The 23,897-nt window shown below is 51.8% G+C and overlaps 1 protein-coding gene across 6 annotated transcripts in view; it reads left to right on the top strand.

Moving 5' to 3' along the window:
- KIAA0513 (KIAA0513 ortholog) overlaps positions 1 to 23,897 on the top strand; it is a 78,690-nt gene that overhangs the window by 35,427 nt on the left and 19,366 nt on the right. For 5 of the 6 annotated variants that reach the window (XM_075008958.1, XM_075008959.1, XM_075008962.1 and 2 more), the window contains 7 exons: positions 9,992 to 10,534; positions 18,723 to 18,822; positions 19,211 to 19,284; positions 19,811 to 19,881; positions 22,243 to 22,450; positions 23,248 to 23,288; positions 23,669 to 23,756. In XM_075008958.1, coding sequence (XP_074865059.1) covers positions 10,191 to 10,534; positions 18,723 to 18,822; positions 19,211 to 19,284; positions 19,811 to 19,881; positions 22,243 to 22,450; positions 23,248 to 23,288; positions 23,669 to 23,756 — 926 coding nt within the window. In that variant the 5' untranslated portion in view covers positions 9,992 to 10,190. Of the gene's footprint in view, positions 1 to 9,991; positions 10,535 to 18,722; positions 18,823 to 19,210; positions 19,285 to 19,810; positions 19,882 to 22,242; positions 22,451 to 23,247; positions 23,289 to 23,668; positions 23,761 to 23,897 lie in introns of those variants that run through there. The other variant, XM_075008961.1, reaches the window with a different exon arrangement.

Genomic DNA, 23,897 nt, shown 5'->3' with positions numbered 1-23,897 from the left:
TTAACAATGTTCAGCTCACACCTTCTTTCCTAGCTTGACTGCTTCTATTGAGTCTGCATTGGAACTGCTCAGCCCACACCCTCGATCAGTGTTCCCCCTCATTTTTTCCATCCATGGGCGGAATACATTTTGTTATGTGCACCCAGGCATGGGTGGATATGCACCACCCAGAGTAACACACACTGCCGGCTGAGGGCGCTCTGCCGATCAGCTGGGTGGCATCTGCATCTCTCCTGGGAGGCCACCCAAATGCTCACCTTACAGGGATTGCTGCGGTAGGTCCTTTCTCTCCAGAGTTCGCTTCCACTCCTATGTCCAGGCAAAGCAACAAGCCACCTGCTTGGGTGAAACAGCACGTTCCATCGTAGCCCATTCACTGGAGATGGCGTCGGCACCTTCTGACAGTAGGCGTGGAAGTGTGTCCTGGACAAACACTTGCAAGCCTGTTGCAGTGCTCTGTGGGAAAACTTGAATTGGATGTATAGTGTGTTGCACTGCCCGATCCCATTAGGTTCTTCGTAGGCTTGTCTTCTCCCCTGTGGAAGCCAGCCACTGCCTGGGTACTTCCACAGCACCTTAATCCTGCTGCGAAGCAGAGAATGGCGTCTAATGTCGTTTGATTTGTGTTGGCCGGCGCTGTGGAAGGTGTACAACGTAGCTGTTGGTTACATGAAGATGTTTGAATCCTGCTAAATGAGAGAGAGGTGAATGGTACATAAATACTACAGATTGAACCCCTCTATTCTGGCACCCTTGGGACCTGACTGGTGGCGGACAAGATAATTTGCCGTCCCACGGGAGGTCAATATTGTCGAGCGTGTTACCAACACTTCCACTGCTACCTGGGCTCTTAGAAGACATTGAGGGGTAAATTACAGCTAAATAACAACACAGACCACTGAGAGGCAGGACTGGTGATTGCCGACAAATTTTATGGGACCATGAGAAATTTGGCCACGGGCATGAGAATTGGATGTCCAGCTGACTAAAATCATGCTGGATTACGGATGTTGCCAGACGAGAGTTTGCCGGGCTAGAGAGGTTCAGCCTGTACTGTGGTGCTGGATGTGCATTTTCAGCCCTGTGCTATCAACTCTTGCAGTTGTTTAAAGCTAAATAGTGTCAAAATGAGGGATTTTCACTCTGCTTAATGCTCAGCTTCCCAGACCTTAAATATCTCTTGTCCCTGCACTGTACTTGCTCAATGCTAGGAATCTCTGTGTGCCTTTCTGATCTGCCTCATGCGGGATGGATAGAACACCAAGTCCAGGCTGGTACCGAAGACCCAATCGATCAGTGTGTCTGAGAGTAACTGTGATGAAGTTTAAAAATACTCAATGCGTAGCTGTCACGTTCCAGGAAGCGCAGCTAAATGGGAGCAAAATGGGAGCTGGACGGAGGCGTTTTAAAAGCCTAAATACGTAGCTGTGATCTTCCTTTTCTAGCAATGCAGAATCTCTGCAAGACGTCATCCTTTTTAAGCAGCTGCCCTTCTACGAGCATGTCTCTGTACTGCATGCTTGAGAAATATTTAGTTCCACCTTTGGCTCTGCAGTGCATTTTTGTTGATCCTTTGCATGGGAGTTTCCTACATATTGAATTTAATTAGTGAGTTATTGGCTTTCATTGAGTGGCCACATGCTCAGCTGCTTTTGCCAGGGGACGGATGCTGTTGATCTCTAAGAGCTTTTATTCCATTAAAGAGGGCCATAAAAGAGCATACTGTCCTAGCTCAGTGGCTGAATATGGATAAACATTACAAATCTGCTTCCAAGTCTTGTTTCCAAAAGTTGGTCTTTCCCCGAAGCCATTGATGCTGTTAACAGGCTACTGCAGAACTTCTGCCTGGATTCAGCACTTGATTGTGGGTCTCTTTAGGCATTAGCTCTTGGAGAGGGGGAACTAGCTCTTGAACACTGCTTTTGGCTTGTGTGTGTAAAGTGGAGATCTTCAGATGAACCTATACGTGTAGTTTTGAGGACCGAACGTATTAGATGCAATTGACTGGGGATCTTACGGCTGTTTCCTCGTTTCACATCATCTAGAAAAGAATAATACCATGGCTCGTTCCCTCAGTATCCTTCCCTAAAGTGGCATCTTCTCACTTTCTCATTGCAGGAGCTGGATGTTCTTGGTTCAGGATAAAAAATAAAACCCAGAAACAGCTAACAAACTATTTTTCTCTTTGAAAAAACTAAACCCTTTCTCCCACCCATTTTGCCTCTCCAGGGTTTTATCATTTCACTCACTGCCCTCCTTGTCTGTCTGTCTTGTAATCAGAGCTCAGAGGCCCAAGCTGTGCTTGATATCTTTATTATGGAGACATATGTGCATATAGGAGTACGTTTCCATGAAGTGCAGTTTCTTTGTGAACTATAAAGCCTGGCCTGGCCTGCACTAACGCTCTACTTAATCAATGGAAAATGTAAATCCCGACCCGTCAGGTCACCGCTGTCATTTCTTTTGTCAGGCAGCCAGAAACGAAATTGGATTAGCTCTCTAACCACAGGACTGTGAGTGTGGGGGTGAGGTGCTTCACCTCTCTGGTCTTTCACTCCCCCCATATTTTCCCTAATGATTGATGGATTTGGCATTCGCTGCTGCGGGAAGGATGGAGAGCTGAAAAAGTCTCGACTTGGTGTCTACGAAATCTGGAAAGCCTGTGGAACATGAGATGGATGAGTGGGGATTGACCGGCGAATAGGGGATGTTTCAGGGGTGGCCAGCCTGTATCTCTGGAGACGCTCACAGGGCTAAGGAGCTAATGTTCCAGTATGTCAGGGAACGATCACCGTCAACCCCCATTTCTGCCCCAGGTGCTGCCCCCAGTCTGCCCTTTTCCCCAACCCTGCCATGCCCTCACCTCTCCCTCCTCCCCCAGAGAGCCTGCCCCTTCTCCATGGACTAGCTGCCTGCAGTGGGTGGGAGGGAGGAGCTGCTGCTCAGGATTCCCTGTAAGCTGAGCACTTGGGAGGTTGCCCAGGAGAGAGTCAGGTGCTGCCCAGCCGATTAGCAGAGCGTCCACAGCCGGCAGCCTGTGCTTTTACTGGTGGTGCCCATCTGCTCATGCTTAGGTGCATGTCACAAAATTTATTCCACCCCAGATGGAAAAAATCAGAGGGGACACCCCCTGCTGATGTATAACTGTGGCTCTTTGATCAAGGATGTTGCTAAATTCTGGCTCCTGCTGGTGCTCAGGGTGATCGTCCCGGTATAGTAGCCTCTTCCAGTACAGAAAGGAGGCTCTCCAAACAGAGCGACCTTTTTGGTCGCCGCCCTTGCCAGTGGAGTGAGATGCTGTGCGTGTCAGAAGGAGCCTGGCTTTGCTGGGGACGGGATTTCCTTGTCAGTTTAATCTCCCTAGTGTGGCATTCTGGGGAATAGAAATCCAATAAAACACAGCAAATCGCAGCCTTGAGGTTGTCCCTTGTGGTTCACAGGGTTTGCTCCTGTGTCCTTTTCTGCGGGAACATTTGCTGGAGGGGGCATTGAAAACATCTGGCTTGATAAGGTGACCAGCGCATTTAAAAATATGGCGCCCGTCGGTGGGGAGAGACGGACAAAATTCAGGTGCGAAGCTTGGGGCTGTTTAGAGTTTGTGTCCTGGTCTGTGTCTAGCTAATGCGTTACATCCTCCGTTAACATGCAGCGTGGGGTTGTGCAGACCAACCCACGGTAAACAGAATGCTCAGCGACTCCACCAGACCACGCAGAGGCCAGGGCTGAGTCCCTGTTTTGCTCTGAGGCTGGCAGAGCGACCTCGTGCACAGAGGATGGTAATCCGCCCCACTGGGGCAGCCTTGTCTTAGCTCAGAGGAGCAGCGAAGCAGGTGAGGAGAGGTCCTGGGCTGGGGGTAGACGGTTAAAGCAGCAGGATGGGGATGGGCGTATGGCAGCAGCTGCCTGACGCCCCCTGAAACGGCAGCAGTTGAAAGGTGCTTATTACTGGTGATTGCAGCTGGCAGACAAGGAGCAGATGACTGGGGAGAGCTGCCAAGCAGTTGGTGTGGGGAGGAATGGAGGAGGTGGGGTTGGAGGCTCTGTGGTCAGAATGGGCAGGTGGCTGGTCTTTCCCTATAATCTGTCTCTGGTGCTTTGGCCTGGGGCTTCTTGGGTGGGCCTGTGCTCCCATGAAGGGGGAATGCTGTCACCCCCCGGGGCTGTCGTTGCTCCAGATTAACAGCATCTGGGCATGGTTCCTACAGGGGTCTCACTGCAAACTAGAGCCCAGCAGGATGGCGGACCCCAGGGATAAGTCCACACTGAATAGCAGGTGTCTTCCGCCACTGGGGTTAGCTAACCAGGGTTAAAATAGCACGGAAGGGGCAGCCACTCGGCTTTTGATTCAGGTTAGCAACTCCCGTTCAACCCAGGCCCAGCTGACAGACTACCAGAACTGACCATCAAGACCATGACCCTTCGTGCCCCCTGGCCCCTGGTGTTACCTGTGCCTGTTAAGAGACTGGCTGGGGGCTGTGTGGAGAAGATGTATAATAATGAAAGCTGAGATTCAGGCAAAGGAAAACCATCTTCCTGGGGGAAAGTACCAGCCCGTTCAACCGGCCCAGTCCGAATCCACACGCGCTGATCTAGATGAGAGAGGCAGCAGTAATGCTAATAACCAGAGAGGTGGGCGGAAGCCCAAGGTGCGAAAAAGCACCTGCCTTCGCTGGCTCCCATCCCACGATGGGAAAACAGGTGCGGTGCCAACGCGTGTGTTGCGGTCGAGATGAGCGCGCTGTTTGTGTGTTCTGTGCCAGGCCCACAGCCGCATATTTCTTCAGTAAGGTATTAAGGGTCGGGATTAGCTCTTCCTCTCTCTGTGCAGCCCCTGGTATGGTGAGGCCCCATTCTTGTTGCTCCTTAGATGCTCTCCTAATAGGCAGGATTCGGAACAGCAATATTTTAACACACAAATGCTTTTACTAGCTCAGGGTCTGTGGGCCAGGGGGAGGGTGGAGTGAGGCTGGCCTGCAGGCATTTCCACAGCGATCCCCTTGTCTAGCTGTGCACACGGCACTGGGGCGTTGCGCCTGCTGTCTGTCGAGTCGGGCGGGGGCCTATGTGCTCGTGGGTGATCTGGGTCACGGGGGCCCGTCTCGCTTGCTGCTTCAGGTTTTCTGTTTGTGCTTAGTTTGCTTGTCAGGACACATTCTCTGCTGTCTGCCGCTCCCCATGGGGTCAGACTGGCTCCTTAAGAACGGTGCTGCTGCTTTGTCTCTGATTTGGATGCTCTTCCTGCAGGGCAAATGTTTGCCTTCTGTACTGCTGGGAAGGAGCACTGCTTCGTCCCATTCAGCACCCTCTGCCAGCGGCAGAGTTTGGGGGAGAGAATGCCCGTGAGGTCATGTACCTGGGCAGGTTGGGAAGAGATGAAGAGCCTGAGAGGATGTAGAGGTTTTTCTGCCCCTTCTCCCAGGGGGTGGGAGGGTTCCTCGCATCTCTGTCTCTGCAAGGGATTTTGGCCGTGTGATCCATCCATCTCTAGGAATTTCGCTTTCTCTCCGCCTCTCCAGGAAGAGCTGCGGTCTCTGCCTCACTTATACAGTCAGGAGGAATTCCTATCCTCTTGTCTTCCTGTCCCACCCTGTCCTCCTTCTACATGGTCTTTAGCCTTCCCTACACCTTAAGGGTCCAGTCCAGCAGTCACTGGAAAGACACCCAGAGTCAGATTTGATCAAGAGTTTCTGGGAGAAATGTGGAGATGTGCCGCCCAGCTGGACCCCAGAACAAAGGCTCCAGGAGGGTCAGGCCTTGTCTACATGGGAAGGCTGTACCAGTTGAACCTAAGGTGTGAATTTACACAGCTTCTTTTAAACCAGTGCAAACCCCTCTTGTAAACCCTTTCATGATTTTTCAGCATAAATCAGTCGGGAAGAAAACAAAGAAGCAGAAATGCAGCACTTTCAAGACTAACAAAATGATTTATTAGGTGATGAGCTTTTGTGGGACAGACCCACTTCTTCAGATCAATTTCATTGCCAATACAGACTGACATTTATAAGTACAGGGGACCAAAAAGAAAAAAAAATTGCAATAAAAACTGACAACTCAAGTTGGATAGAAGGAAGGGGGTGAGAGGTGGGGGGATAACATCTCTCTGTCTTATTTGTTTTGTCAGTTTTTATTGTATCTTTTTTTCTTTTTGGTCCTCTGATCCTGGATAATTAAAAGCCCTCCCCCTGGGATGGAAATCAGTGCAGGCCAACATCAAGACAGGGAATGAGCACCTGCTGAATTCAACCCTGACACTGACTCACCATCCAGCCTCAGGCACGTCACACTATCTCTTTGTGCCTGGGTCTCAGCTGTTGGAAAGCAGGGGCTGAGTACTCGTTAACGGTGAGGCTGAAAGGCAGCCCAGCCCGTCAGTCAGTGCTTAACAGTAACTTTTAATGTCGACCATTTCCGACCTGAAGCTGATCATTCAGACCCTGTTCCTGTGTGTGTGAAACAAGCCCAGATTCTATTGCTGACCTGAATTGTCCCATAACAGCTCATGGACTTGTTTTCCTCTTCCCAGGCACTGTGTGTCTGTGCTGGCTGCTGAGACATGAGTTACTCAGTATTCCTTCCTGGGCCCTGCGTAGCACCACGGAGGTCAGCGTGTCCTTCCCTGGCTCCCGTCTGGCACTTGTGCTATGCATGATTTCACTCTGCTGCATTGTCATCCTTAGCAAATCCAAGATAGCAGCTTGTTTCCTGGACTCTCCGAAAAGAAGGTCTGATCTTGTATGGTGCGGCGCTCTCCTGGCTGTCAGCAGAGTCAACGAGAACGTTTGGTGCTGAGCACCTCCCAGGATCAGACCCCGGATATGGCTTTGGAAAAGCTAGTTGACTGTAGCAATGTCAGATTCAGGACATTAGGGAGGCAAATTGGGTGGGGTGTTGGCTTTTATTACAGTGGTTCTCAGCCTCTTTCCCTCAATGTTTATGGCCAGCCAAGCCCCAGTAAATAGTTTGTAGGTGAAAGCAGGAGGGTGGTTTCATTCAGATCCATTCCTGCCCAGCACTCACCCCACGATGGCGGCTTTTGCACTGTGGGGCGGGCTTGGCTTGGCGCTCCGTGACTCCCATGGCAGCATCCGGGGTTGCAGCGCCACTTGGGTCAGCTCTACCCGCCGGAGTGGAACGAATTTATGCCAGGAGAGCATTGACCTGTCTCATTGTGTCACAGTGCTACTCGGGGTCCCGTCATGAGTGCTGGGCCAAACTCCGGTGGTGCTGGGACCCCACAGGTTACAGTGGCTGGAGCAGGGAGGGGAGCCCAGGCAGGACCCTTGGAAACCTGGTACCCCAATTGTGGGCACTGAGCTGTGGGTGGAGAAACCCTGGCTTCCTGGACCAATGTCTGCTGGTGAGAGAAGGGCAGTCCTAGGCAGTCTTGGGCCAGTTTTATAGACTCATCCAGGCCAGAAGGACCATTAAATCCCCCCGTCTGACCACCCTGTCCATCACTGACCATTAAATTTCATCCAGTTACCTCTGCGTCAGGCCCGGTAATTTGGGCTAAACCACTTCTGTCTGCAGGAGACTGGGCTGCAGGCGGAGAACAAGCACCTCACCACTCTGTGCCTCAGTTTCCCACCCACCCTCCCTTATGTTTGGGGGCAGGAACTGCCTCTCTGCCTTTGTGCAGCCCCTACAAGCAGGCCTGGAGTTGCTGTTGTAATACAAGCTAGCACAGCCAGTCCCATTGTGCTGCGGTTGAAGTTGCCCGAGAGTCATTTTTTGTTAGGTATCACAGTGGGAAGCAGGCGGCTGTACCAAGAGACTGTGGCTATAAAAATTTGGGTCCAAGGACAGTGATTTTGGGACCTCGTCCAGACAGACCTGTCATTAGACGGGGGACCGGCTGGGTGGAGCAAGCGCCTTCTATTCTGATTCAGTGCCGAGCGGCATGGTCCTGCTAAAGGAAGTGGCCCCGTCTTCTAAATGAAGTTGCTTTTCTAGTCCCTCTGGCCTTTAGCAAGATGGTGAGATGCCAAAGTTTGGAGTCAGGTTACAACTTCATAGAAGAACAAGCAGTCCTGGAGCACCTTAAAGACTAACAATTTTATATAGTAGGTATCAAAACAAAAAGCAGTCAAGTAGCACTTTAAAGACTGACAAAATAATGTATTAGGTGAGCTTTCGTGGGACAGACCCACTTCTTCAGACCACAGCCAGACCAGAACAGACTCAAGATTAATATGGTCTGGCTATGGTCTGAAGAAGTGGTCTGTCTCACGAAAGCTCACCTAATACATTATTTTGTCAGTCTTTAAAGTGCTACTTGACTGCTTTTTGTTTGGATAGTATATAGACTAGCACGGCTCCCTCTCTGTTACTATTCAACGTATATTAGGTAATGAGCTTTCCTGGGTAAGACCCACTTCGGCAGATTTTGGAGCAAAAATGAGACTATGGGGTGTGTATCTATGGGCGGAGGAAGCCCTGTGCAGGGAGTAGTCATCAGACATTAATAAGACCTGTGGAAAGAGTAAATTAACTCTACAGAGCTTGGAACTGGATTCTAATCTCCCTATCCCAACTTCAATTAAATAAGGAGTTCTGCTTTCCTTCCTGTCCTAACGATGCTGCACACTGTTACCAGGCACCATTAAACAGCTACTGTGTCACAGCCCAGAGGTGGCTGCATGTCAGTACTGGGGTAAAATGACTCCTCGGCAGATTCTGGGATTCTCTGGGATCCTTTGGAGGGATACGGGTTAAGCGCGCCCTTAGCGCTTCTGCAGTCATCAGACAAGAGAGCGAACGGGTTACAGATTGTTGAGATGAGACGCAAAACCAGTGTGTCTTCCAAGTCGGCAAGTTTTGATGCCTTCGCAGAGTTACACATTCAAGCTTCCAGCCTCAGTTTTGGAAGGTGTGGTGCCAGTTACTTTGGCTGATTGATCCTGTGACTGCAGAGGTGTTAATTGCTTGTTTCATTTTCAATGGTTGCTTGCAGCGTGTTAATTTCTTCTGCTTTGCAACCTGCTCCACCTTGCATTTAGCTATGAGGCTCCCGGTACCTTTCCCAGCCATGGAGAAGAGTTCTGTGCAACTGGAAATTTTTCTCCTTTGCCAAGTGAAGGTGGTCCAACTAAAGATATGTCTTTACCCAGCTTGTTTTTCCAATACCCTGGGTCCAACGCACCTACAACACCACTGCAAAGCCCAGGGCCACCCTTAGGATCTGTGAGGCCTTAGGCAGCACTGTTAAGCTGATTCCGTGTGCCCTGTGACAGCCCAGGGCAGGGGCATAATTTATTTTTTTAATCTTCAGCATTGCACTAAGGGAATAGCTGTAAAGCAGATTTTAAACTGAAGTTCTGTCAATTAACATGGTAAATTCAGAAGCTGCCACTCCACAGCTGGGGTTGGCAAATGCCTGTTAAATGACTTCATTTCCACTTGAATGGCTCTTTCAGGGGTCCTGCTATTAGGTCTGGCAGGTTTTTTCACCTTTGAGTTAACTGGATCCTCTCTGGAGGAAGTAGAGCCACAGGGCAGGGCTAGGAAGAGGCAGATGGGTGGACATTTAAGACCCAGGGGTGCCCTGTGCAGCTGCGTATTCTGCATATGGGTAAGGAGGACCCGGGCAAAGACCAATTCTACATGTCAGGCCAGGACAGAGCACGATTGAGGTGTGGCACGCGGAGCCAGGCTTCTGTTAGTCTTTCTCATAAGAGAGTAGTTGTCCTGCAGCTGCAGGAACCCCCATGTGCCCCTTTTGCAAAAGGGCAGTTGAGCCAGGAGGGAGAAAATCAGTGAACGCCTCATACAGCAGTATCCAGTTACTGTCTCTTTGTCCTGCCAGTAACCTGCGGTGGCTAGAGGAGTGGGAAATGGCTGATATGGGTCGGTTACTGGGAGGAGAAATGGGGGATGGGAAGTCCTGGGCCCTCTGCTGCTCTGGCTGGGGCAGTCATGACCCCAGTGAGTGGCTCTGTGAGGCCAGTTCCCTGGGTTGTCCTTTCAGTGGTGGTTGTGACTTGCTTTTCAGATGCTTCCTGATGGTCTGGGGTCTCGGGGGGGACCTGCCAGCTCTGTGGCTTCTCCTAGGAGCGCCTCTGAAGTGCTGAGCTGCCCATGGCCTTGAAATCTCACTGACGGTGAAAGGGAACGGAAATTGAGCCAAACCGAAACAGCCCACCCACACCCCCCAGCCGGGTACCCCCTCCTGGACGCCCGCTCTACAAGCCATGGAGGACGCCAACGTGCCAGTGGGGAACCTCATTGACTTTGATTCTGAGTCCCCGGCCTCCATCCCTGCTGAGACCCCTCCCTCGCCCCCTCCGCCCTCCAGCGGCAATGGGTTGCTGGGGGACCCGGCGGCTGTGGGTGAGGAGAGCGACACCACGGAGTCGGCCGACAGTGAGAACGACATGGGGGATTCACCCAGCCACCACAGCTGGAACAACTACCGCCGCTCCTCGTCCAACGAGTCCTTCTCGTCCAACCAGAGCACGGAGTCGGCCAAGGACGAGGTGATGGCGGAGCGCCGGGAGTTCATGAGGCAGTATGTGGAGAAGATCTTCAGTGGGGGGTGAGTGAGCTGGGCAAGGTGGGGGTTGCCCTGTGCAGAGGTGCATGCTGGGAAGGGGCATGTGGAAGGAGCCAGGCACAAAGGGGGTTGCCCTGTGCAGTGGTGCATGCTGGGAAGGGGCATGTGGAAGGAGCCAGGCACAGAGGGGGTTGCCCTGTGCAGTGGTGCATGCTGGGAAAGCCTGGGGAATAGCAAAGCTGCTCCCGAGCATGCCGCTGAATGACTTACATGGCGTGACTTCTCTGTTTTGCCCTTTTTCAAAGCTTAAATTCTGGCCTTCCATCCCATGTCTGGAAAACGTAGGTTTTCCCCCCTCTGTGATGGTCTTTGAGGAGCCAGAGCCAGGGACTGGGATTCAGGAGGCCGGGATCCTACTCTTCGTCCTGCTTGTGCCTCTGACTCGCTCTGATGGGGGCAAGTCTCTTTTCTTCTCCTGACCTCGGTTTTGTTGCTCTGTAAAATGGGATCGTTTCTAAAGTCGCGAGCAGGGAGAAGAGGTCGAGGCTAAATTCACTCACGCTTGTAAGCGCTTAGAGATCCTCCAATGGCTGGAGCAGTAGCCACTCAGAGGGATATCAGGTCTGCATGTTCCCCCTTTCCATCCAAGGGGACTAAAATTTAACTAGACTCATTTTTAATTCTCGTGCTGGGCGGTGCCTAGCACCCAGCCTTTTCCTGTGCTGCCTGGCCTGGGGTGCATGCGTCCCACCGCTCCATTCCTCCCGCAGGAATCAGCGAATGGGCCATGACGCGGGATGGCGAGCGTGTCAGAGCGCAGGCATTGCCAGTGCATGCCAGCCTTATAGCCTGTGGCTGTGTAGCATGTGCCCAGGAAAGGAGGGGGTGGAACTGACACGTGGCTGGTACAACCCCTGTTCAGGCAGCCCCATCTCTGCTGCTGGAACAAGGAAGTTCTCGGCCGGTGAAGCTGCACTGAATACCTTGATTTGGGTGGCCAGAAGAGCTGGTCTCTGACATCTTATCTGGTTACCTGCTGAGCTGCTGAGGCATCCGGTGTGTCCCCCCTATGCAGCTCTTGTTCCGACAGTGCTGCGTGGGACTGCACGTGCTTGTCTGATTGCCTGCCCCTGGGACTCACTCACTGACTCGGGCCTGGCTGCCAGACTCGATCGCTTTGCTTAGCCTGAATAGTAACAGAGCGGCCGCCGTGTTTGTCTGTACTGCAACAAAGGAAAGCAGCAGAAATGTAGCACTTGAAAGACTAGCGTAGCGATTTATGCGGTGATGAGCTTCGGGGGGGACAGACCCACTTCTTCAGATCAATCTCATTTCCAATACAGACTGGCATAAGTACAGAGGACCAAAAAAAATTGCAATAAAAACTGACAAATCAGGTACATGAGAGGTAGCCAAGTTAGTCTGTATCTTCAAAAACCGGCAAGAAGTCCTGTGGCACCTTGTAGACTAATAGATATTTTGGAGCATAAGCTTTTGTGGGCAAAGACCCACCTACAGACACATCTGACAAAGTGGGTCTTTGCCGATGAAAGCTTACGCTTTAAAATAGCAACTTTCTTGCTGTGATTTGTTTTAAATTCTCTGCTCTAAACACAAATTCTCAGGTCTTTAACAGAATGGCCCACTCCATTGAAGTGTTCACTGACGGGCTTATGCATATGGAGTTTCTGTATGTCCTCTCTGTGTCCATTTATTCTTTGGCAAAGTTTTTGCCCAGTCTGTCCAATGTACATAGTGCCGGGACATTGTTAGCACATAATGGCATATATAATGTTACTGGAAGTGCACAAGAATGTGCCTTTGATCTAATTAAAGACCTGAAAACTTGTGTCTTAGAGCACAGAGAATTTAAAAACAGATTACAGTGAGAAAGTTGTGAATTGGAATTCATATTCAAATTTGACACGTTAACACATGGTATGAACAGAGACATCAATTACCTCACACACTACAAGGACTGCTTCCCTTCCTTTAATGTTCATAATTATCTCAGGCAGGACAATTAACATGCCCCATCCCCTCATTCCCCCTCTTTCAGTCCTATGTGATTTGTCAGTTTTTAGGTCCACTGTACTTATAAATGTCAGTCTGTATTGGAAATGAGATTGACCTGATGAAGTGGGTCTTTCCCATGAAAGCTCATCACCAAATAAATCGTTTGGTTAGTCTTTAACGTGCTACATTTCTGCTGTTTTTGTTTTGTTTTGTTTGCTTAGCCTGGTAGAGGATCCAGGAGTGGCACTGGGGCACTGGGGGAGCTTTCTGCATCTGCTGACAATGGGTCGTGCCCTGCTGCAGATCTCTGTGCTGCCCGGGCAGGGATGCAGACCTCCTTGCTCATCTGAACGTCTGTCTGGGATCTGTTTGCTCTTTGTCAGCAGTGGGAACCTTGGGCTTCTTTGTCTCCTTTGGTGTCACATTCCGGTTCAGCACATCCAGTGTGATTGCTTCCCACCCGATGATCTGCTCAATTGGCAGAGCTTGTGATTTTGCTGGGGGTGGTCCAGTCATTGCTGTGAATTTCTGCTCTGGAAATCAGTGGCTCCTGCCTTTGTCTTGAGAGTAAAACAGCACGAAGCAGGGGAAGGGGCCGGGGATGTCTGTCAGCGTGGCCGTAAAACAGTTCCACGGGGAGGCTGCCACACCTGGGGATTGTGGTTGGTTGGGGAGCCTGAGTGCATGAGGCTGCTACGGTGGCTTTGCTGAACTGGAAGGGAGAGGGAGGAGCTGCCATATGGCAGCTGGAGTGATTCAGAGCACAGCTAGGGGCTGTCTGGGACAAAGAGCTTTTTGGACAGGGGCTTGGAGCTGCCAGGAGGGGTCAGAGGAATGGCAGATGGAGCCGCCTCCTTCATGTCAGCTGTGCAGGAGAAAACAGCTTGTGTCCCAAGTCCCTCTGGGTAGAGCCCAGCACAGATACAAAATCCGCACCTGCAAAACTGAGCCACGGATACCTGCGCTGACCTCCGGGCATGCGGGTGGCCGCAGATGCAAAGCGGATCTCTGCAGATTTCCAGGGTTCTAGACACAAAATATGTATCTGCATCCACAGATGCAGGTTCTTTTCGCAGCTATCCACAGATTGGCAGGGCTCTACCTCAGGCTGGGGAAGCAGCGTTTGGTGGGTATATAGCCTAGAAGGTAGATGGGACAGGGCGTGTGAGGGAGCCCAGGCAGTAGGGGGTCACAGAGGCCTGTTTCTCCTTCCTGCTGCTCCCGGAAGGTGATAGGCGGTGAAGTGATTGAAGGGAGCATTTTATTACTGTTAGTTCGCATTACTGTAGTGTCTGGTGTTCCTAGTCCTACACCAGGCCTTGATGTGCTAGGTGCTGTACAAACACAGGTCAAAAAGGCAACGTCTACAGTAGAGACCTTACAGCAGCGCAGTCTGGTGTCTCGTGGAGCTGCTTTGTGGCCATGGGGAAGAGCTCTCCTGCTGGTATAACTAAAGCATCTGCCATGATAGCACTTAACACCCCAGCCCTTTCCTTGGTCACGGGTGTTTTTTCAGACCCCTGCGCGACATGGTTTACTGACAAAAGTGCTATTGTAAACATAGCTTAAGAAACAGCAGAGGAATGCAACAGGCAGACTGGGGGCTAATTCAAGGTACCAGGAGGATAATACTGGCAGCCTTAGAAGCAGCGATTGGAGCAAACTGCTGAAACATTGTAAAGTTTCTGTCGTAGGAGCCAACTGTCCTGGGACGAGCAGCCTTAGTGGGGATTAGAACTTTGATCAGGCCCGTTGATGCGGGAGATGCCATCCTGACCGTCGTCATAGAAACACAGGGCTGGAAGGGATTGAGAGGACTTGTCCTGCCCTGTGCGCCAAATAAACCTAGACTGTCGCTGAAGAGGGGTTGTCCAACCAGAGCTTAACAACCTTCAGGGATGAGCTTTCCCCAGGCACTCTTGAGAGCCTATTCCAGAGCTTAGGTGCTCCGATAGGTAGGCGTGTTGGCCGATCAGACCGCAAGCCACCCGCTCCTTTCAGGATGCCTGTCGCAGGTCAGGGACCTCATCCGGTCGAGTAAATGCCCTGAGAACGTGTGGGTGAAACAAGCAGTCGCTGTTCCTTTAAGTGCACTTCTTCTGAGGGCTTTTTCACAACACTAAAAAATCTCATCGGTGAGAGAGCACTTTTCACAACACAACTACTCCGTGTCTGGCCTCCAGGTCTTTGTCCTTCCTCCAAGGAAACTTGCTCTGCTAGACACTAAGAATCAGTGTCTTAATAAAGACCCTGGTTTCATGGCTCATGGCAACAATCTGTAACCCACTAATCTGCCCCCACCTTTCGTGTCCCGTGACTGCAGAGCCACCAGAGTGGTCTCTGACAAGGTGTTAACTGCTTATGCTAACCCAGCTGCCCACCTTGTGGGTAGCTGTGACGCTCCGATTACCTTCCCAGGCTTGAGGAGCAGCTCTGGGTGTCTCTTCTGCCCTCAGAAGCTGATCCAAGAAAAGATACGACCTCACCTCCGAGTCTCATCTGACAGATCTGTCCCAGAGCCAAGCAGAGAACAGCCTGTCTCCGTGTTTGCTCTGGAAAGGGGCCAGAATTTTTAATATTGATGTCCCCAGTCTCTCTTCACTTCCCCAATACCCAGGTGCTCTTGGAAGTGCATATGCCTGGGGAATGCAGGATGGAGCTCACCCCAGCCTGAGCCAAGTTGAAGGTGTCCTGGTGAAGCTTGCTGGTGTCCATCACATATATTTTGCTCTCCGAGCTGTCTAACTGCGAGGCACATTGAACCTCTTGCTTCTGGCAGGATGACCATGTTTAACCAAAGCTCCAGGCTGCCTCTGGCACACCCAGTTCTCTCCTGTAGTGTAGATGCAATTTAGGAGTGATGGGAGCTAGGGAAGTTTTGAGTCCTGCTACCACATTGTACCACGCTGAGGTAGCACTTGGCGGCTGCGGTCAGGTGCATTGCCCTTTCTGATGTGGGGGCGGTACTCTGTGTGCAGGGAGCCTGTGTCCGGCTGGCATGGGGATCATGGAGCAGCTAGCACACGCATGCTACCCTGATCATCCATCGCACTTCACCTTCATCTCTGTGCACTAGTCTCCCATGGCGCTGTGTGTGCCGTGCCCCAGGCAGGAAGCCAAGAGAGCGGCTGTTCCTCATCACTGCCACGCAGGGGGAAAGTCCTTTCTGCTTCCAGTGAGGTTTTTGCCCTGAGCGAGTTGCTGGGTAAAGAGCTCTTGGGAACAGACATCTTGTTTCACTTTTAAAAGGTTCCTGGCAAGTCTGAGCACTCGACAGAGCAGAAATCCCGCTTGGCTGCCTCTGTGCTGGCTGTCCTTTTCACTGAGCGACACTCTGCTTTGGCTCTCAAGAAGCCCCTGATATGTGTATTGTTTCTGTCTCGTTTATCAGCACTGTTGCCTGGGATCTTCAGCACGGCCTCTGCCAAACCCAGAGCAGCTAACTGAGCGCCTCTCGGTCCCAAGGCCTTGGTTTGCTTTGGATTGCTCAGAACCAAATTAAAACCACTAGCCCAAAGGAGCCCCATTTAAAATGCACTGTGCTGCTGTGTCTGCTCCCTCTGTCATCCGCCTTCCCGGTTCCAAACACAGAGGGTCCACTAACAGCGACGAAGGGTCCTATGGCACCTTATGGACTAATAGAAAAGTTTTGAGCATGAGCTTTCATGAGCACAGACTCACTTCATCAGATGCTGGTCATGGAAATCTGCAGAGCCAGGTATAAATAAGCCAGAGCAAGGCTGGGCATAACCAGGTTAGCTCAGTCAGGAAGGATGAGGCCTACTACCAGCAGTTGATCTGGAGGTGTGAGCACCGAGGGAGGGGAAGCTGCTTTTGTATTTAGCCAGCCATTCGCAGTCTTTGTTTAAGCCTGAGCTGAGGGTGTCGAATTTGCAGATGAATTGTAGCTCAGCAATTTCTCTTTGGAGTCTGGTCTTGAAATTTTTTTGCTGTAGGATAGCTACTTTGAAGTCTGCTACTGTGTGGCCTGGGAGATTGAGGTGCTCTCCTACAGGTTTTTGTATATTGCCATTTCTGATACCTGATTTGTGTGCGTTTATTCTTTTACGCAGAGACAGTCCAGTTTGTCCGATGTATAAAGCAGAGGGGCATTGCTGGCACATGATGGCATAAATTATATCGGTAGCTGTGCAGCTGAATGAACCCACGATGGTTTGGCTGATCTGGTTAGGTCCTATAATGGTGTTGCTGGTGTCCACTGGGCCCCTGCCTGACTTTCATTGACAGCTTCTTTCCTGTGCTTCAGCTGCTCCATGGGGCAGGATCACGGGCTTCCGCCACAGAGCGCTTTGTACTGCATTCCTGTGTAAAAACATTCTCGGACCTCTCCCAGCCCTTCTGTGGCTAATGGGCAAATGCCCATTTCAAATGGTTTAGGAGTTATCCAAGTCGATTGAATCCTAAAGCTCATGTCTTGCTACATCTGTAAAACGCCATGCACCACCTGCGATGCTATTTAGCAGTCCTAGTTTCTTCCATAAAGCAGAGCAATACGTGCAATACTAACAGAGAAGAGCAACAAGAATGATTAAAGTTTGAGAGAACATAGTCTGTGAGGGAAGACTGAAAGATCTGGTCTTGTTTAGTTTAGAAAAGAGAAGACTGAGAGGGGACATGATAGTGGCTTTTAAGTACCTAAAAGAGTCTCACAAGGAGGAGGGAGGAAAATCGTTCTCTTTGGCCTCTGGGAATAGGACAAGGAACAGTGGGCTTACACTGCAGCAAGGGAGGTTTAGGTTGGACATTAGGAAAAACTTCCTAACTGTCAGGGTGGTCAAACACTGGAATAAATTGCCTAGGGAGGTTGTGGCATCTCCATCGCTGGAGATATTTGAGAGCAGGTTGGACAGACATCCATCAGGAATGGTTTAGACGGTGCTTGGTCCTTCTGTGAGGGCAGGGCACTGGATTTGATGACCTCGCAAGGTCCCTTCCAGTTCTCGTGTTCTATGATTCTGTGGTACCTCCCTTCCCTGAGGGAAGAGGGGGAAATATTCATCCACCAATTGTGTCTTGTCATTCATCCGTATTGCCAGTGTGACCCCTCTGAATCGGGGACTGTGTCGTTAATATGTATTTATACCCTTTTTAGCTGAAATCAATAACTGGGTCTTCTAGGGGGCCACCACAGGATACCGATGTAACTCAAGGTATGTCTGCACTGCAAGGTAAACCCAGGGCCAGTGGGGCTCCAGTCATCTGACCTGAGTTGGAGGCCCCTGGGCTTGTGCATGTACACTGGGTTTTTACCCTGCAGTAAGATGTTTCTCTGGTCCCTGCTCCAGACTGGAGCTCTGGTGTCCAGGGTGCAGTGTACAGAAAAATGACCATGTCCATGTGCGCTCCCCTGCTCCTGAAATGTGACTGCTTGAGCTCTGACTGTGGTGCCCGGTGGGAAAATTTTACTCCCCCACCTGCTTGTGACCAGGAAGCAGCTGGCTTTGCAGAAGGCCTGATGGGTTTGCTCTGTGTTGCCAACCCAGCAGGCTCAGATAGTCTTCTAGCAGGTCTCTGTTCGGAAGAAAATGGGCCAGGGCTAACCTGAGCTGCTCCCTCTGCAAAGGGGACGGGGGATGCCATTTTCAGTTGGGTGCATTGCAGGTTGTTGGGTGGGACGTTGTCTTATGGGATTGTGGAGTACTTCCAGCTGCCTGCTGGGACCCTAGTCAAGTGGGGCTGCACCTGTGCTGCAAAGTGATACAGCTTAGATCCTGGGTCCTGGCCAGTATTCCCTCGATTTTTTCCATCCATGTGCAGACTAAAGTTTGTTTTGTGCACTGAGGCTTGACTTGATCTTGAACCCTCCAGTCCAGCAGCGTCCTGCGGCTCTGTGTCTGAGCCCTGGATTAGTTCAATTGCGGGGGTGCTGTATTAAGCTGGAGCCCAGGTGTACGTTGCAGTGTAGACATACACTGCACAAAAGTGTTAATTCCCCCAGGAGGTATTGCATCAATTCGTGAAGACCCGGAGCACCATGGAGAAGCAGCTTGCTGTGCCTGACCATACAGGTGTGTCCTGTAAGCAGTAGTCCTGCTACTGGTGTCAAACTGTGTCCTTGATTGAAGTGGGGGATACCCCAGCCACAGTCTGCTTCCCGCTTTCTTCCTCCACTTGTTTCACACACTGAAATTTCCTGAGCAGCTCAGAACGGGAGGGGAACTTTAACGCCTGTTTGATTTCTCCTCCTTTCCAGGGAGGACCTGGACCAAGAAGAGAAAGCCAAGTTTGGGGAGTTGTGCAGCGGCGAGAACGGAAAAGGCCGGGACTGGTTTGCAAGATACGTTAGTGCTCAGGTGAGGGGGCGGGGCAGGATAACTGCTGGGGATGGGGGCTGTGTGTGGAGCCAGGTGGGTCCCCAGGCCATCTCTTAGACCAGTGGGATGCCGTGTTTGGAGACCATCTCAACAGGGAGAGCTGGGGCAGGCAAGAGATGCACGGGGTGAGTGGCATTAAAACCACAAATGTTCCCGTCACTGGCCAGCGGGACAAGAGAGAGAGGTCGTCAGTTTCATTTTAAAAAGATGAAAATACACTTCTGTTCTGTGTCGAACCAGCATGAAGCAGCCTCGCCCTGTTCCGCCGAATTCACTGGGCCTCTCATGGCGGTTCTGTGCAGCTCGCCCTGCCAGTAGCAACGGCGAGGCGGCGGCACTAACGTGTCGGCTTCATTTGTCTTGGCAGCGTTGCAACTCCAAGTGTGTGTCGGAGCAGACGTTCTATCGGTTGGTGCAGTCCTTCGCAGTGGTGCTGTTCGAGTAAGTAACGGCAGATTGCAAAGCAGGGTTGATTTTCCCTTTGCATGTCTCAGCCTTCCTGTAATCCATTTGCCGAGCCATCAGAGGGGCCCTTTGCCTCCACAATGCTTGATTCTCAGAGCCTCCACTGAGTAGGTCTGCAGCCGGTGCTGCCGAAATAGCTGCTTGTTCCCATTTGAACCACAGAGCAACATCTCTGGAAGCATTTTTTTGCACCAAAATTGTTTTGAAGGGCCCAGCTCAGGGGACAGCGTCTCCAGTGTGAATGTTGCCACGCTGCTCAGGTTCGTGTAAAACGGAGGGTGGATCCGGCTCTGGGAACGTCGGTGGATTTAGAGAAGGGAACGCAGGGGTGACTGGGACTCTCAGCGGGTGGGATCTACAGGATTGGGAGGGTGAGGATGGTTAAGCTGACACTGCATGGCAGACACAGCCAGGTACCAAACTATTTACTACCTCTGGGGTCTGCCACTGCTGCAGCAGACAGGGCTGTTATAATTCTCTGTCTCTTCCCCACCCATGGCAGGTGTCACCAGATGGATGACTTTGGTCCTGCCAAGAATCTAATGACCATGTGTTTCACTTACTATTACATCGGTAAGTGGCTTCTACTCACAGGGTGCTTATCCTGGCTGGACTGAAGGAGCAGGGGCATTGAAATGACTCTGCAGAATAAGTGTTATGGTGACTTGTTAGAACAGATGTGTGTTTACTCTGAAGAGGACAGCTGGATCTGGGATGGCTACCCGAATCCCAAGACATCTGCTTGATGTCTATTTGGGGACAATCACTGAGAAGAGTACCTGAATTTTCTAATCAAGTTAATATCTCCCCACCCCCCCCAAAAAAAAAAAAGTGCTACTGAACTGGGACCTCCTAAGCCTCAGGAGCGATTTTTTTCAACAGAAAATTGTACCCATTTAAAGAACAGGCATGTCCTCACTTCTCTCTCCTTGGCCACATTCTTCTGGCTGCATGTGCTGCTCCCGGCCCAGGTTGGTGGTCTCACAGGCACTGCAGTTGACGTCTGGCATGAGCTGAGCACCACCTGGGAACCCAGGAGTTACATGTGACTATCGTTAAGGCTGCTGGTTATTCCTGTGCAGAGAAGGGCATGCATGTTTCTTGGGGTATTGTGTGTGCTCCAGATAGCCTAGTCTGGCAACTCATGGCTCCTTTAAACACCTTGATGCCCAGTATCTCGCCACAAAGTCCCCAGGCAGGGAGGACACACTCAGCTGTGTCCTTGTCCGTTCATCAGAAGAGATACCATCTAGCGGTTACAGAAGCGCTTGGCTATTCAGGCATGGGGAGCCACAACAGATCAATATTGAATCCTGGGTCTGCTGCACTTGCTTTTGTGGCTGCAGTACAAGGGGAATCAGATGCAACTCTCCTTTATTACTCGCTGGTCCCCTGTTCTGGCGTTACCTGCCAGGAGATTCCCCAACCCCACTTCTAAGGCCTGTGTTATCAGTGCGGCCTGCTGGGGTCAGAGCCATGCTGCATAACTGAGTTTGTTCCATTCTAAAGTTTGTGACCTGGGGTTAAAATGGGCTTGTGAAACTCCATATCTCCCCACCCGCCCGCCCCAGTGAAGAACCCAGCTTCCTCCTACTCTACTGAGCCTGGAACTTTACAAATAAGAAATCAATGTCCGGTGACAGCTCTTTGGTCATGACAGGGGCTGGTTTCTGACAGCCAGAGATGGCTATTAAACAGGCAGGAGGAAAGCTTCTTTTGACCACAGTTTGTGGCACATGTGGCTCTGCCATGTAGATACCACCCGGAATATTACCACGTCGCCCATCAAACGTTCCTGAGTTAGACCTCCCAGCAGGCAAGGGCCTTGTTCCAGTGCCTGTAGAAACTTGCAAGATGGGCTGTTCGTAATGCAAGTTTTATCCTCCATTGCCCCTTTGCAAAAGCTGCTGTCGCAGCTGCAAAGGTTCATGTGACTTCTGTTTCACAGTGGTCCCAGGACGGGAGGGGCTTTCACCAGGTCAGAGGCCAACTCTTTCCTAACTGCATAGCAGCTTCTCGGGGGTGCAGGGGGGAGGATCTGGTTCTTGCTTATAGTGAGTGGGATTTGTGATTTAGTTAATGGCTTTTGAGTGGGTGACCCCATTTCGTCAGCCCACTCCCCTGGCCATCTGGAAATGGAAGGGGAATGTGCTGACACCTTCCTCTGTTCACCCAGCCCTGACGGACAGCTGCAGAGTAGCGACATGCCTGGGAACCACTTGTCAGAAACCCCAGTGTCTGTCCCTAGCCCACGGGGCAGCTGGTCTCCGGGTCTGTCCAGGCTCAGAATTTGTGAGGTTGAGTAACTGTGGGATGGAGAGCTTGAGATTGGAGACGGGTTGAGGCAACTGCAGGGCATGGCGTGATGGGGATTTTTCTTGGGGACAAACTATGCAAGGGTAGCCTAATGGGAGACCCTGAGCCAGCTGGGGAGCGAGGGCGGAGGGGGGTTCTCTCTGATGGTGAATGCAGAGCGGTGGGGGAGGGGAGGGAGGGAAAAAGAGGTTCCTAAAATATCCAGTGTGGTGCTGGAAGGAGTGTGTCTGTAGCACTCACACCAGTGACCTCCCAGCCCCCCAGAGCCTCCACTGCCAGTCAAGGGACTATTTCCCCTCCTGTGGTGCACCAGGAAATCTCTCTTTCTAGGTATGAGGATGTCACAGGCCTCCATAATCTGTCCTGCACCATCTGTTGGTTCAGGAGAGGCTGGCCCTGGCACGCTTGCTTTTGGCTTTAAAGTGAGGTGTGCTCATGCAGGGAGTTCACCTTGCTTTGGTGGGTTCGTCTCCATGGAGCTAAAACCTCGGCACCTTTGTACCCTTTCTGCGAGTGAGGTCTTCGAGGCACTTGTAAGGAAAGCCGTGGGGCAGGCTTTGCTGTTGGGAGCGGCCCATCCCTGAGCAGAGCAATGCCTAATGCCTGCTTCTCTTTCAGGGAAAGCCCAGGCACTGCCCTCAGAGTCCAAGGAGAAGCCCATGGGGAGCATCGACTCGTACCTGAAGTCGGCGAACAGCTGGCTGGCCGAGAAGAAAGACATCGCCGAGCGACTCTTGAAGAACACGTCAGCGAAGACGGAGAACGTGAAGGGCTTCTTCGGGGGGCTGGAAACCAAGCTCAAGGGCCCCACGGGCAAGAAAAGCGAGTGAGTATCGCTCCAGCAGCGCTCTCATGCCAGGGGGGCGTTGTGTGCTGTCGCCTGGGTGAGTGGAACATGCAGGTGGAATGGTTGTCAGACGCGTGTGCTATCCAGGGTAGAACCGGCAACCGCCTGCTCCCAAAGCAGGTAGGTGCCTTTACTCCTGAGGACCTCCTGTTCAGGGCTTTCTCCCTCCAATAACACGCTCCCCCAGCCCTCCAGGCACTAGAAGGTGAGACAGACGCGCATAGGTATGATTTCATCCAGCACGCATAGAGTCATCGAACACTAGAACTGGAAGGGACCTCAAGAGGTCGTTGGGTCCAGTCCCCTGTCCTCACGCCGTGGACCAGGCTGTGTGAGCTCCTGACTGCTCCTACCTGCCTGGGGGTGGGGTGAGTAGCTGAGTTGGTGCTCAGCCAAAAGTCAGGAAAGCAGGATTGCATTCCTAGCTCTGCTACTGACTTCCCTGGTTGACCTTGGTCCAATCAGCCAGCTGCCCTATGCCTCAGTTTCCCCATGTGCAGAATAGGATAACATGCTTGCTTACTTGGGAGAGCAGGCACTGGGCATGAGGTGGTTGTTTGGAGAAGCTCTCCGAAGGGCTCCAATGTACAAGTAGCTGACTGAGAGCTGCAGTTTGTCCCCATTGCATCTCATCAGGCGGCTGCAGTGGGGTCAGGTGGGTGCCAGCAGGAGAAATGGGTTAGCTCTGTGGACTGAAGGAGGGTGGAGCTGGTGGCTGCTTTAGGGCCCTGGTTTCTGGGAGCAAGGCGCTGACATTGGTGGTTTCTTTGCTGCAGGGAAGGGGAAGACAAACCAAAGGAGAAGCTGCAGAAAACAGGTAAGCAGAGCAGCCACAAATCAGCCATAGCAAAGGGACCCCCAGGGTGGGAATACAGGGTGGGAGAGTGAAATTCTCCTGGGGAGGGAGTGACTCCTTCTCAGGGAGGCTGCGGCACTTCCAGAAGCTGCAGCAAAGTTTTCCTAATCCATTGTTCAGAGCAGCAGCATCCCCCGTTCCACAGCAGCATCCCAGAAGGCAACAGGGCTGCTTTTCTCTTCCCAGTTAGGTATGTTCTGAGCTGATACTTTCCTTGATGCCTGAGGGCGGGGGTGGGAGGGGGGCTGTCTGGGGGTGGAGTGAGCAGCTGAGTCCGTGCTCAGTTGGTGTGCAAGCCGACTAGCCTCGTCCCAACCTTGGTGTGCAACTTGCTTCCTCAGTTTCCCTGTACAGCCCTGAGGAGGAGGAAGAGGAGAAGAAGGGAGAGAAGATCTATTTGTATATGCACCTGAAGCAGCAGCCTATCTGGTAAAGCCTGCCTCTCCCAGCCCACCCCGCCCTGCTGCAGCTGCGCCTGGGACCCACCAGCACAGCCCCGGTGCTAGGAGAGGCAACCCAGAGAGCGTGCTGCTCACAGTCACGCCCAGCACTGCAGCCGCTGACCCTGCC

Source organism: Carettochelys insculpta, chromosome 14 (genome assembly GCF_033958435.1).
Source record: "Carettochelys insculpta isolate YL-2023 chromosome 14, ASM3395843v1, whole genome shotgun sequence".
Lineage (NCBI taxonomy): Eukaryota > Metazoa > Chordata > Testudines > Carettochelyidae > Carettochelys > Carettochelys insculpta.
The sequence above is the reverse complement of the archived record's forward strand: the minus strand, read 5'-3'. Positions and strand labels throughout refer to the sequence as shown.